The 13,673-nt window shown below is 40.4% G+C and overlaps 1 protein-coding gene across 8 annotated transcripts in view; it reads left to right on the forward strand.

Moving 5' to 3' along the window:
- Positions 1 to 13,467, forward strand: part of LOC119648041 (dual specificity protein phosphatase 15) — a 77,511-nt gene extending 64,044 nt beyond the window's left edge. For 7 of the 8 annotated variants that reach the window (XM_038049470.1, XM_038049476.1, XM_038049472.1 and 4 more), the window contains one exon: positions 17 to 13,467. In XM_038049470.1, the coding sequence (XP_037905398.1) occupies positions 17 to 44 (28 nt within the window). In that variant the 3' untranslated portion in view covers positions 45 to 13,467. The remainder of the gene's footprint in view (positions 1 to 16) is intronic. The other variant, XR_005249004.1, reaches the window with a different exon arrangement.
- Positions 13,468 to 13,673: the final 206 nt, after the last annotated feature.

The following is a 13,673-nucleotide window of genomic DNA, read 5'->3' on the forward strand; positions in this document are numbered from 1 at the left end:
GCCATTTATATTTCAGGTCAAGCAGTGTCGTTAAAAAGAAATGAAAACTAGAGTTTGCATCCTGTGTGCTTGCTCACTATAGCAGAGATGTTTCTTCCTACGCTTCATAGTATTTATCCGAGGTTCAGGCTGCTGGAGGCCAAGCTATTTGGTGCAGCGAAAAACATTTATATAAATACTACTATCGCATTGCCTACTCATTATAGTCACTTGGTAAGGACAAGACGTGGGTACGATGGTGAAATGGAATCCGGAATTTGAAGCGTGAAAATGTATTTTGAATATGGACGGGTTTGAATAGGATCACATATTTTCGAATGCACCTCATTCCATTTAGTTTTGGAAGGATAAGCAATAAGAAAGGAATTTGTTACTTTCGGTCCTTTTATGCACAAACTTCTATTCGGACTTTGGGCATTTGGAATTGAAAAGATGCTTCCGAATAGAAAAGATATTTAAGAATATAATAAAAAGATACTTTAGAGCAATTAAAATTGATCTACTTCGAGTTGTCGAGGAGACCCAAGCATTTAATGAGTGTTAAGAAAATTTGATATTAAGAAAACTTAGGCAAAGGAGATGAATGTGAGTTCTTTCAGTGGACGGAAGTGACTATACTACTAATAAGGTGCTATTATCAACCTAATTTGCGTCCTAACCCCACTGCATTAAGTTGCATAAATCCCAATCGTAACTGTAGCTAGCATTGCTCCCATCATAGCTGCAATTGACCAAATGATAAAGAGTCAATTAAAGTAATTGAAAATATTTCTAAAAAAGTTGATTGCGAAGATTGTCCTGGGATAGTCAAACAGCGGAATGCCAGGAGAAGATATATGGTTAAGCAAATGTTATCAACTTTATTTGATATTTATCTTGGTTATTAGATATAGAGATATCGTCAAAGAATGTTGGTTCCATCGGCAATTGCTCTTTTTGAAAACGAACACGGACTTCTCGGTCAGTTGTTCCATGCCTACTTACTTATCGGTCCGGGTTTGCGTCCCGGTTCGTCATGGATGTTTATGTTTGTGCTGTGCTGCTACTGTAGACTTATTACCTACAAACTATTAGGTCTGAAGATATTGAAATTGAAGCACAGTCTTATTGAAAGCTGAGATTGTGTGGATGCCCTACACTCCAAAAAGGAACGAATAAAAGACCAGCAAATTTGTTGAGAATGCTGGGAGTCCTGAATTCGCACCCACTTGGTGACGGACCGGAGCACTTGGGAAGCAACTTACTTCCTCTTTTGTAGTCCACGGACTTATTTTTTTTGGGTTGGTCACCCAAGTTCTCAAAAAAGAAAGAAAAAGTTGACTGACGGTTTCCTCTAGGACAGTGATGACGCCTGATGAGTTGCCTCTGCCCTGGACGAAACCGTCTTTCAACTTTCTCGTTCTTTTTTGAAAAGTTGCATGGTTAACCCAAAAAGAGGAGTCCGTGGACTAAAAAAGAGGAAGTAAGTTGCTTTCTACTTAGGTGACCATATGATTCCCGTCTAGCTTGTTAATCCTCTCTACGTGCCATCATTATGGGTTCCTGTCAATACTCAGATCCTTCTAATACTTTGAGGGAAGTCAATGCTCCTCTATTGTTTTGTGTCACTTACCATTGCATGGTGCCATTCCATCCATTCCGTCGCCTTTTCTCATGTGTGGCCTATCCATTGCTACTTCTGCCTTTGGTCCATATAGTTATGCCGCTGGAACATCATAGAGCATACCTGTCTCCAATCTGAATATTTGTTTTGCTTGAATTATTGATCCTCTGTTGAAAATGGAGTTTATTACGGTAGAAACTAGTCGGTACCATCAAACCAGAGATCCATTTTAGGTCTCCAAAGAATTGTCAGACTCTGCTACACTGTACGCATCCCAGAATATTGCCACCATCTTTGATCCGTCGGTAAAGAATACTGTGTCGTAACCCTGCGGGTCTTCCATCTGCCCTATTTTCCCAGCTTCAGCTAAATTCCTTTGAAGCTCACTTGCGTGTGGTATAATCCGTTGGAAATGCTTGGAGTTCCTGTGGTACCTCGAATTGGATCTCACTATGGTCTTAGGGCTTAGTTGCCCAATGTCCAGACGCGCCAAGTCTGACTGCACTACACGATGCCGTATCGTTAATATGAAGGTCTTGGAGAAGGATGAATAGGAGTTCATTAAGGACATCCGTCTTACAAGAATACAGGGCTGCAGTAGGACCTGCATATTCGATTCTTTGGATCCCATTGAACTTCGTTCCACTGTACTTTCTTCACAGCGACGGACACTACTCAATAGAATCGTACGTTAGAATGGGATGGATCAGGGCTGAGTTAATTCGTAGAACCAATCTCCCCGGAGACTTCATTTTTTAACGAGGCGTTTCTTACCGACCTAAAAGGCAGACTACATGCCTTCTAAATCCACAGTTCTATGCTCAGTCTCCAATTTAACCGTTGGATTCAAGATCACACCCAGACACTTTATATTGGAGGAGAGTGATAATCGTTGTCCATTTAGCACAGGGAGTATAATTTCGGGTATCCTTATTTTGGCGGCAAGTACCGATAGCTAGATAAGGCTAGATTTATGCCGAATCCGAATCTTGGAACTCACAGGAACACTTTTCCAAATGTACCCTCTGCAATTTCCCTCATAACGGAGGGAAACATTTCTAATAATCACATCACCAATTCATCGGCATATATCACTATCTTCACCCTCTTCCTGTGCAGTATCTGTAGAAACCATCACTATAGCCAGAGCACTTGAGAGAGGTTGTCACTCTGGGGCGTCCCTCTATTCACAGCTCTGGTTATGTAACTATTTTCCATATCAGACTGAATTATCCTAGTTCTTAGCATGAATACTATCCATTGCTCATGGCCCAAAGTCATTCGCGGATTCATGGCCGCGGTTACCCGCGCATCTTCAGGAGCACCGCAGATGTTTGAATAAAATACAGGCATTATGTAGCCTGGACCTGGAGTTATATGTAGGAGGAAGCTGTTTATAGCCAAGCTGATTTTATCTTCGGTGGGTAGTGATTCAAGATTTTCAAACTTCCAAACTTCGTCCAGACGACCGTCCTGCCGTTTCTGAAAGGGTAGGGGGCTGTTACAGCTAAATTCAGACTCAGCTGTGACCAGCTTTGATCCGAGAATTATCGTAGATCATACACATGCAATTTTTATACCCTGAAAAGACCTCCTCTCCCAAGGGAAATGGAAGGTAGTTGTGCTTACCCTGTTATGCACCGATTGTTAATAATAAAGTCCAAACTAATTCAAAGCATATGCCTCGCATCGCAGTCTATGAGTAGGTTGGCTTTCTTCAATGCGATAATTGACGTTGAATGTTGTGATCCTTTCGATGCTGCTAATCGATCGTGAGCTAGGTAAGCCGAGGGGATATGCACGTCCTTCGCTCCCGCCTACTTCAATTTAACCAAAATTGGGACTTGGAACTGAGGTCCAGACATAGAATGGCGTGCAGGCTCGTCCTGGTAAGAATAAATGCAAGCCTATTCCGATTAGCGTCTCTTGTAATTGTAATATTTGCTTTGGAGCTTTTTGATGATTCGGCCTCCTTGGATGTCTTCCTCATGTAGGTAGACCAGTAGATTGGCGGATTTGCACTTCGAGCGCTGCAGATCAGTATGGTCTGCTTACACACGGCGTCGATTGGGTCCAAATCGTCCTTTGTGTTTTTGACTCCGAATCGCATTCTGCAGTCCGCAGCGGCACTGATCTTAGCAAAGTATGAACTGAGAAAGTTCCTCGAGAACTGGTCCTCGTATGCTTTTAGTTGATACCCACTGACCACCTAGGGGGAGTTTTACATTGCACCTGCTCCCTCCATGTTCGATAGCTAGCCTCTACAGCCTGGCCTCAACGCTGGTCCATATTTATGATGGCACTTTGCCGCCAGTAGTGATAGTACCGACTTCCTTATTCTTCGTAATCATCTTTGGGTGGATGGCTTACTGGTTTTTGGGCAGTACTCTAGTGGACTTCCGTTTCTCTATTGGTTTCCGGCAGTTGGCATTCTTACCGTCCTCGTTACCGGGGGAACATCCGATGATTTTGGCCCAGAACTACTAACATATTCGCTACGTCCAGTTCGACATCAGAGGTCTATGCTGTTGGTCCTAGCGCAAGGGTGCTACGATTGGCACTTGTTGTTCTGATTTCGAAGGCTATTTTTTCTTGGCTGGATGCCAGCAGCTTGTTCTTCGATGATGGGCATTGTACCAGCATCTGCTGTACTATACAGTTCGTCCTTCGATGATGTGCCCAACAGCAGCCCCTCTTCTTCTTCTATCGTCTGTTATATTAAATTTGTGCCCACGGTAATTATAGCCCTAGAAATCAAGCTCCCCTTTGACAACACAGTCCTCGGTGTATACAGGTCCACCCTGGCTTGGGGTCCTGCTAGAACATTTAAAGAGGAGGATTGTCTTTGGCCAGTTTCGGTTCATCCTGTGCCAAATTATCTTGCGCAGCCTTCGGCGGGGTGAGCTTACTTCTAGTCCAGATAGATTTTCGGTGCCACAATGAGGGTCGTGTGAGGAATAGTCAAATTATGTAACCTCAACTTAAAGCATAATCGAACTAGGCCATCGAATGCAGTTAAGTATTTCCTCCCCTGAAAGTATATCAAGATGGAGTGACCGTTGTTAAACATTTTTGCCTTGCCCCACCTTCTATTTCTTTGCTTTTCGTTATGTCTGTGCTGCTTGCTGGCTCAAGGGCGAAGGGATTAATTTCTTACAGTTAGAGATATTTAATTCCTTAGCCTTTGTCCCGTTCAAAAAGGAGTCGGGTCGTCTTGATTGGTTGCGCTACTTTTCTTACGGTACCCAAAAGTATAGAGGTTGTCAGGACGGACGACACTCCGGTAAATTTTGGATTTGAGACGTTCCTTGATATGTCGAACCCAAAGAACATCAGTTGTGGAACCCCACTTCATCCAGTTCGACATATTTAAAGCCTTCAGTCCTAGGTAGGCCTTTGTCACTGACAATAGTAATGTTTGTGACATTGGGGTCGGTCGTCAAAAACTCTGTTTCATTCGGATTCAATTTGAGACCGTGTTGCATTAGGCGATCATTCCACTTTTGGATACGTAGCTCAAGATATGTTCTCTTATAAGGCGCATAGAGTAATACAGCGGCGAGAGGGGACTTCCTTGATGAATAACGACAGAGACACGAAGCGGTTTCGATTTGTCGGCCATGCTTTTAACTTCACTTTTCGGATAGTGATAGACCAATTTTATCAACCATTTAAGTTTCTCTGGCCGGTGCTTCCACAGAGCATACCCGATGAGTTTGTGTGACATCCAGTAAAACTTTTTCTCTAGAGAGTAGGGTGCTTATCACTCCATGAGTAGCCATGCAGCGTGTACTACGTCAATAGTTCCGCGGTTCTTTGTAAACCCGCCCTACTTCACGGTTATTTGAACGTTGTCGCGAATACGGTTGTCTGGACCTTCTGCTGGATTGTCTTTCTTTTTCCATATTGGAACGGTCGTGCTTTCCTAACAGTCAGATGGTGGTCTACCCTCTTCAATGTCACGATTGAAGAACTCACAGGTTTGGATAATAATGATCGCCTGTTGGGCGTTCCTGTAAATTTGCTAATTAGCCAGGGTTTGGTCGACGAGAAACTTATGATGGAGGCGTTTTTTCTCGCGAATCTTCATTTCGACATCATCATTCTAAAGTGAAGTATCTTGCTAACCAGGCTTGGTGACTCCGAAGGTTATATAGCTGGATGTCACGTTTTTCGATATTCGTAATGGTTGCCAATCCCGTAAGTAAAATCACTTCTCCCAGTTTCTGGTTTTTCCCCCACATGAGCACTAAGATCACTCGCAATAACGATGTAGTCATTGGTAGGTACGTTACAGGGTTTTGCGTCAAGTATTTGCCAGAAGGTATTTTTTGGGTATCAAACGACCTGTCGCGATCGCGATCAGTTGATATAATAGTGACATTCATCAGCCGATCATTAAATCCGTAAACTTCTTTGATGGCGTCGTGAAAACCCTGAGAGATGGCAATGTCGACATCATATTGAGTGCATTGACAACCAAAATAGAGCAGTATGTTATGTCGCAGCATTTGGGACCACATCTTCGAGTTCCCCCGTCTTTCTAGTGAGGGTACTAATATTTGGCGTGCAAACATAAATTTTTGGTTCCGAATTATTTACTTTCGTCTTGGCGTCGTCCATGCGTCAAGAAGCCTTACTAATTTCTCGACAAGACCGAGGCTCGTTCTGCCACGTGGACTGAGATCCGAGAGTTTTTATTCGAAGCATTTTTTTAATGAATTGAATTTCGCACGACTTGTCATTAACAGAGATTAGGTAGGATCTGGTATAGTAGAGTAACTCCGGCTATATTTGATTTATCTCTTTCCCTTATCTCAATAGTTTATTTTTATTTTATTGAGGATAGTACAAACATGTTACTTCGAACCCTCCTCCTTTATCTAGGCTTGGGAACAGCATATTATGTAAATAACATTGCGAAGTTACTTTTTTTATTGAAATTAATAAGTTTATTGCCTTCAGATGACCTATTTTAGGGTTGACAAGGGGGCCAGCTCCTATAATTCTCAACTACTCAAGTAACATTGCCGCTAAACCAACGACCAGATTCGAAGTAACACTTTGTTTATGGCCTTCATCGAAAGGAAGAAGATCATACATTCACCTTACTTATTATACATTCCGCAACCTATGAAAAAAAAAAATTCGAACGGCTTTGTAACGGACAAGCAAATTTTGAATAAAAGTGTAATATTTTATTTGACAATTATATTTGTTAATTTCTAACGAATTGTTGTAATTGTCATTTAGAAGTTTAATATGGATAGAAAAAAAATAATTTAAAATCGAGAATTAGTAATCTGTAAATAATAGAAAATAAATAAATCAAGAAAATTTGCTTTAGACAATTTTTAAATAATTGAAAAGAAAATTTAAAATTGAAGATATATTTATGTATGGTGAAGAAAGTTGATAATTCAGAAGAAAATGTTATAAGAGAGGTCATGTTCCTTGGAAAAAACAGAGACCCTGATTAAATAGAGCAAAGTTTTGATGAATTCGTTTGAATCAGTTGCAAATAAACGAAATTATTGATTCATTAAGTGAAAGATTGTCATTTTTCATGATGCTCATGCCTTTGTTAAACATATGTAGAGTTATATATGAAATACTACCCGACTAACTACAATTAGTCATGTTCGCACAAAAACTCATGTGGCCTATTTCGCTGTTTTTACCATAACAATTGTAACTACATAAAGGTCTGCAGGCAGACTCTAAATCAAATATGTAGATTCAAGATATGGTTAGTAAATATGTTTGAAGTGTTAATGTTTTCGATTGTTGAAATTTCCTTGCTTTAAATGCGAATCCTGTTTAAGAATATATAAAATGGTTAAAGGTGATTATGCAATCAAAATTAAAATGAGATAAAAAACAAAAGATAGTTTAAAATCTAAAATACTTAATTGAAAGATAATCTGTCATTTCTATACATAAATTTGTACATTCGCTATTTTTATATGTGTCACGGAAGAAGACAAAATTTAGGCAGAATAATTTGAAAATTGTTCATACTGTTGGCGGTGAGATTTATTGAATTAATATATGTTCAAGATAGTGTTCCATTAGAAATCTTCCTGCTCGTCTGGATGATCTTCTGATTGATTCCTTCCCTCCTGTGTGATCAATCTGAACAACCTGTGTTTACTGAAGTTCATCCACCTATTTTTTGGACCCTAACCTGCCTTAGTACCCTATTTACTCCTGCTGCCCTATACGGCCTGCCCATTTGCTGGTGTGCCCCACCAGCTTGTTGAGAAAGGACTCATCAACTTGATTTGATCCTAACATAGCACATGTTTCAAACTGTGGCAAATTTGTATTGTTGAGAAAATACTCAGAAAAAAATGTAAAACCCTAAAATATTAGTATAAATTGCTAAAAGCGCTCGCTCTTGCCATTTAAAGAAACTTTCATTCATTGTGAGCCGGATGAATTCATGCTCAATTGCATTCCAAATCTCGCAGGTTGATAGATAGGAACTCCACGCCTTCATTCATGATTTCCGAAACAGCTACGGGACATATTATTTGGATAATATTTCTAAGAAGTTCTCCGATCCATGATCAAAACGGCAAATCTGAATCCTCCTCCAGCTATCCAGTAAGTACAATCAAGTTTCCGATTTCCAGTTCCACTCCTTCTCTACTACCTTCTGACCCTTAAGGCGTTGGCACTGCTCTAGCACTAGCATGGGTCCAGTATTCGGATCTCAGTATTCTGGTCCCTCTCAGCAACGCATGTCGTTTGAAGTTCCCACTCAATTTGAAGTCAAGCTAATGCTTCATTCATTTTGTTCACATGGCATCACTAGTGCCCATACACCACAGAAAAAATCGGTTAGTATTACGGACTCCACGGTAACCAACCAGCTGTCTTTGCTCCGCTTTTATATAAAAATTCCTCTATTGCCTTTCTGGAGCCGTTAGGGTAAATGCATCAAATGGTATACAATTAAGAGAAAAATACTAGGTCAATGATAATTTTAGTTTGCAATTTAATTGGATAGTTATTAAGTGGAATTTTAGGGTCAAGGAATAGGATTTTGAATAAGAAAATTGTTCATTCAAATTTCAAAGATGAATTAAGTCCATTTCCATGACTGCGTAGAATCCAAAGTTGGGTGTTTCGAATTAGCATATATGGCCACCTCCTCTTCTGAGCATCAGTCCAACGTTTTCGTCATGCCCTGACTTTGTGTATTGTCTCCCCCGTTCCTCGAAATTATGGTCGCCGTGCATGTTTAGTCGTACAATCTTTGCACCTTTTCAGTTGAAATATGAATGGGTTTCATTTAGTCACCACAAATTCTGCTTCTTCTAACGTCGTTCGGAAAGCGCTAGCATCTTAAGGCGATCAGATGATGTATTGACGATAGGGTCTCCTTCAATGCCTTAAAATTAAGGGTCTTCGTCCAACCTGGTGCTGCCACACCCAGACAGGCAACATCTTCCTCGCCGGTTTCGTCATCATAATCAACGGAGCAACAACCGGTATCCGGTCTAGGCCTGCCTCAGAAAGGAACTCCAGGCCGCGGTTTTGCGCCAAAGTCCACCAATTCGATATCTCCAAGAACTGTCTAGCGCACGGAACCTCTTTCCACATATGAAGCTCACTTTGTATTCCGCCAGCTCTAATCCTGGTGATATTAACCATTCCGATTTCCCACAAGCTCAGATAACATCCGCAAGTTGTTTGTTTACTACCAAAATTGCGATGTTGTCATTATAGCCAATAAGGGTAGTTTTTTCGCGGTAATTTGATCCATAGCTCATGGTCGTACACTGCATTCCAGAACAGTTGACCCAATGCTGATCCTTGAGGCATTCGCCGGTTGTCAAATACTCAAATGAGCCTGTGGGTTTCTATCCACCAAATAATCCTCGAAGCCGGTTGATTATATATACATGGTCTGCTTTGAAAGTAATAGGATTCGTTTTTTTTTAAATGTAGTATGGGAAATCGGGGGTGTAGGCGACTGAAGTAGCATTGTCACCTTGTGCTGGACAACAAACTCCACTACGCCGAATGCTGTATGGCTTTGCGCGTTGTCATGGTGCAGCCGTCCATTGTTGGCCACGACTGGGCAGACATGAACATTGTCTTTTCGCAGTCTTGTGAGGAGTTCCACGTAAAAAACTGCATTAACTGTTTTTCCGAGTGGTACCAACTTTTTGTAAATGAGTCCACGTCGATTGAAAAGCTAATGAGCACTGACTTTGTTTGAATTTACTCAATCGTGTTTTAAGGGAGCGGTTCTTTGGGTCATACTTAAGCACCTATGCCTACATTGTCTAAAACGTTGGGTCCTCATCCTGACGATTGAGAAGATCCTGGCCACCAACTTTGCACACAATTTACTCATAGGTAACTTTTTTTTTACGATCTCAAAAATTTGAGTTTGAGGGAAGTTATCAGCAATCACTTTGACACTCATCTTATGATCACTGTTAGCGAATCTTCCACTCGCGACAAGTTTTCGTTGCCCTTGCTGGTCAAACTGCGTTCGGAGCGGTCATCGGACGACGGTATCACTGTAGGCTTTCATAATCATATCGTTAGGTTTACCAAGCTTCATGTAAAATTTGATCTTGTATCATTGCACCATGATTCTCCGTGACGGATAATTCAACGGCTGAGAACCAATTGCCGATTTCTCCCAACGTTCCCAATATCCACCTTCACAGATCCTGGGCGAGCAGACTGCTTCTCGTCCGCCCATTTGCCAGGAAAACCCAGTCCTGCTACTTCCTGAACACACCCTGTAGGTGGGCATAATCAGCCGGTTTAGGGATGTTATCAGCATTCCTCATATCAATATTGATGATTGCACGACATTTTCTGGTATTGTCCTGCCATTGCTTCTTCTGGTAGGTTGATCACTGCATTGTATGCATCAGCTGTTCATCGAGCGGCGTTAAAATCGTACTGTTGTTTAGAAGTCCTTCCTATCTTCTCTAGAATTGGAAATATCCTGTTTCATATAATGCGTTCCAGAAGCTTTCCAAACTGCCCAGTAAATAAATGGGGTGGCACGAGGACGGCTTATCAAGTGGTTTGCCACTCTATGGTAGCATCACCAGCATCTGTATTTTCATCTGTTGTTGGTGCTTTATTGGCCCCTAATGGCAGCTTATGTTATAGCTGGAATAACCTTTGGAGGATGCTCTCTGTCGGTCAGAATAGTCCATCTGCTCTACCTGCGCAATAAAAATGAACACTTAATCTGCAGGACTTTGTCTGTTTTCAGTTTTGCCAGTACTTCTCTGTAGGCGTGCTCTCTACGGGTATATGTTAGCCCCTTCGTTCCTTATCGTTTATTTTGCTCGCCTTCATGGATTGTCCTTGGCGAATTTCTAGTGCAAGCTTTGTATGTCCCTTTGTTTAACAACCTGCTTTCCTTTATGCGTTGGTAATTCCTCCTTGCATTGCATTTAGCAGGTGATGCGACTTTTAATTTTTTTCAAGGTTTTGGTAGTCTGTGGACATTATTTCTGCATTCCTGACAATTTATTCACATTCTTCTTCTCTAGCATCTATTGGCCCGGAATTTCCATAGTTTAGCCTGTTGGCCACTATGTATATAGTGGCATTTCCCTCTCCTGCGTCCTGTTTACAAAAGTAATATCTACCACTGAGCCTAGCCACCCTTTGGGGAAGTTGTAGGCGTTTCCGATATTAGCAAATGCAATGTCAAGCAACGAGAGGACTTCCAGCAGTGTCAGTCCTCTTTTGTTTGAAAGTTTACTCCCTCACTGATACAATGACAATAGGGTTCGTGTGAGTGTGCCTATATAACGACTTGGTGACAAGTGATGATCCTAGATGGTCGAAGTTAATTAAGAAGGCAGAGTTATTTTAAAAATCTAAAAAAGGAGGCGAAAACAACCATCAAAGTCCGTCCACAATTAATGTAGTTTGCCTGAAATACCTGTCTATACGCGTTTGCAAGTTACTGTGCTAGTTAGGCTCGGGAATGTGGAGGGCACTTTTGAACACCTCAGTTCCTTTTACGTGATTATCAAGTATTTCACATGTGTTTTAATCCGATAATACGAATTGCATTGGAATCTGAATCACAAAATAACGATGACGCGTGGAGTCCAAACTGCAGCGGATCCAAAGCTGAAAGTGGGAAAACAAAAAATTACTGGTTTGACCATGGTCCTTCTTTGCTCGTAATCTGCGCTTAGTCAAGCATAGCAAATATAAGCATGAAAGCCGTTTGGCTTACAAATCTATTGGGAGGTGTTTCCTCGAATGATTACCTTCCAGTCGTCCAAGGTCTTTCACTTTTATAATCGGTCCATACTTTTTCTTTGTAGTTTTTAGACTGGTCCTAGAGATCGTGACCAGCCGCATAGTGGCTCAGATTTGTCTGAATAAACCTCATTGGCACCTTGCTTTTGAATCTCATTGTCAGTGTCCTTTCTGCATGACATTGCCATGTGTCCTTTTTTGACGCACCGTTTGCATCGATCAGATTTATTGCCCTTACTCTTGCAAGATTTGTGTCTTTTGCATTCTGCCGTTCTTCACTTGACTGCCAGCTTCCAGCAACTTGTTTGCTCATACAGTCATCAAACCTATGATTGCCTGTGGCGTGCCGTCATTTGCTTTGCTTCATATATCCTCTTGCGCTGTAGTCTCGTCGAGGTCCCTGCACGGCATAGTTATTTCGTGGTTCAATTGCCTCAGCATGACGCCCTTTCCTAAGAATTTCCCTTTTGCCGTCTCCCCAGATTCTTGTGATATTGCCACCTAAGCGACTTAGGGTCAGATCTCCCTTGATTTTCCGCAAAATTTTAGTATAGGATAGGTCACTCTTGTTTTCGATAAAAATCGCGTCCAGACGGAATTTCTTCAATTGGGTTTGACTTGTTTCTTTGATATAACAATTGTGCAAGCGTTTCTTCCCATTTTCTGGGATTCCAGTTGTGAACCAGATTGAAGTTTCAAACTTTGGGCTCACCCCCGCCAATCCTGCCTTTTTTAAAGTTTTGTACGTTTTTGATGTTGGAACCTTTGCTGGAATGTCTTTTAGCACTTTATGCCTCCTTTAGCTTACTCCTTTGGGCTTGTTTCCTATACTCGCAGTAGTGCTTTTCTCGCTGTCTCAGTAGCTTGAAAATTCAATAGATAATCTCATTGCCAATTACTATAAACCAGTCTAACCATTACTCTATATATGTACACCCAACCACAAATATCAGACGTAACTGAAACAATCCTTAAAAAAGTACCCTTTTCCTAGCGCTTTTACTGTATTGAGTAGTTTGATTAGTAAAAATTAGCTTCGAATTTCAAACCAAAAAAAAACCTAAAACATTTTTACTCTATCTAGATTTTCAGTGTGATAAACATAAATGTAGCGCTTCTAGAGAAAAAAATCCTCTATTTTCTAAAACATGTGGAACGCTTAAAAATCACCAAAAAAAAAAAAAATCCTGAGACCAAAAAACTATTTAGCTTTTTCTAAATTTAATAATTAAATACACGAAACTGGTAGACGAACGTTCAAAAAATGGAAAACAAAATACAAAAAAAAAATTGTAAAGTAGGAAAGCGATAAACCATGAATTAGAATGGATTAAACTAAAAATAAAATCAAAGATCAAATAGAAATGCAATGGATATTTTTCTTACCGAACAAAACTGTATGTTTTATATATTTTGGAATGGAGAAAACACAAAACCCGACATCTCTGAAAATATATTGCATTTACAGCATTCTAATAGCGATTGTATATTTTTTAACAATAAATGTTGAGTTTTTGTTGATATTATAGATGATTTTTAAGAAATGAAAGTTTTAAATAAAATGTTGAAGAAAAACTAGTTGATGAAATAGTAGAAACCTTTTTTTGTTTTTTATTAATGGACGAGAAAGTGAAATTGAATATTAATTATTCCTTTTTAATGTTTAAAATTGATTTGCTGCCTGTCTGTCATATCCGATTTATTCGGAAGCGGCTGGACCGATTGTCATGAAATTTTGTGGATCTAAACGAAATCTAGGCCTCAAAATACATCCTGTCCCGATATCTGCACAAATAAAGTTAAT

Source organism: Hermetia illucens, chromosome 2 (assembly GCF_905115235.1).
Source record: "Hermetia illucens chromosome 2, iHerIll2.2.curated.20191125, whole genome shotgun sequence".
In the NCBI taxonomy this organism is placed as follows: domain Eukaryota; kingdom Metazoa; phylum Arthropoda; class Insecta; order Diptera; family Stratiomyidae; genus Hermetia; species Hermetia illucens.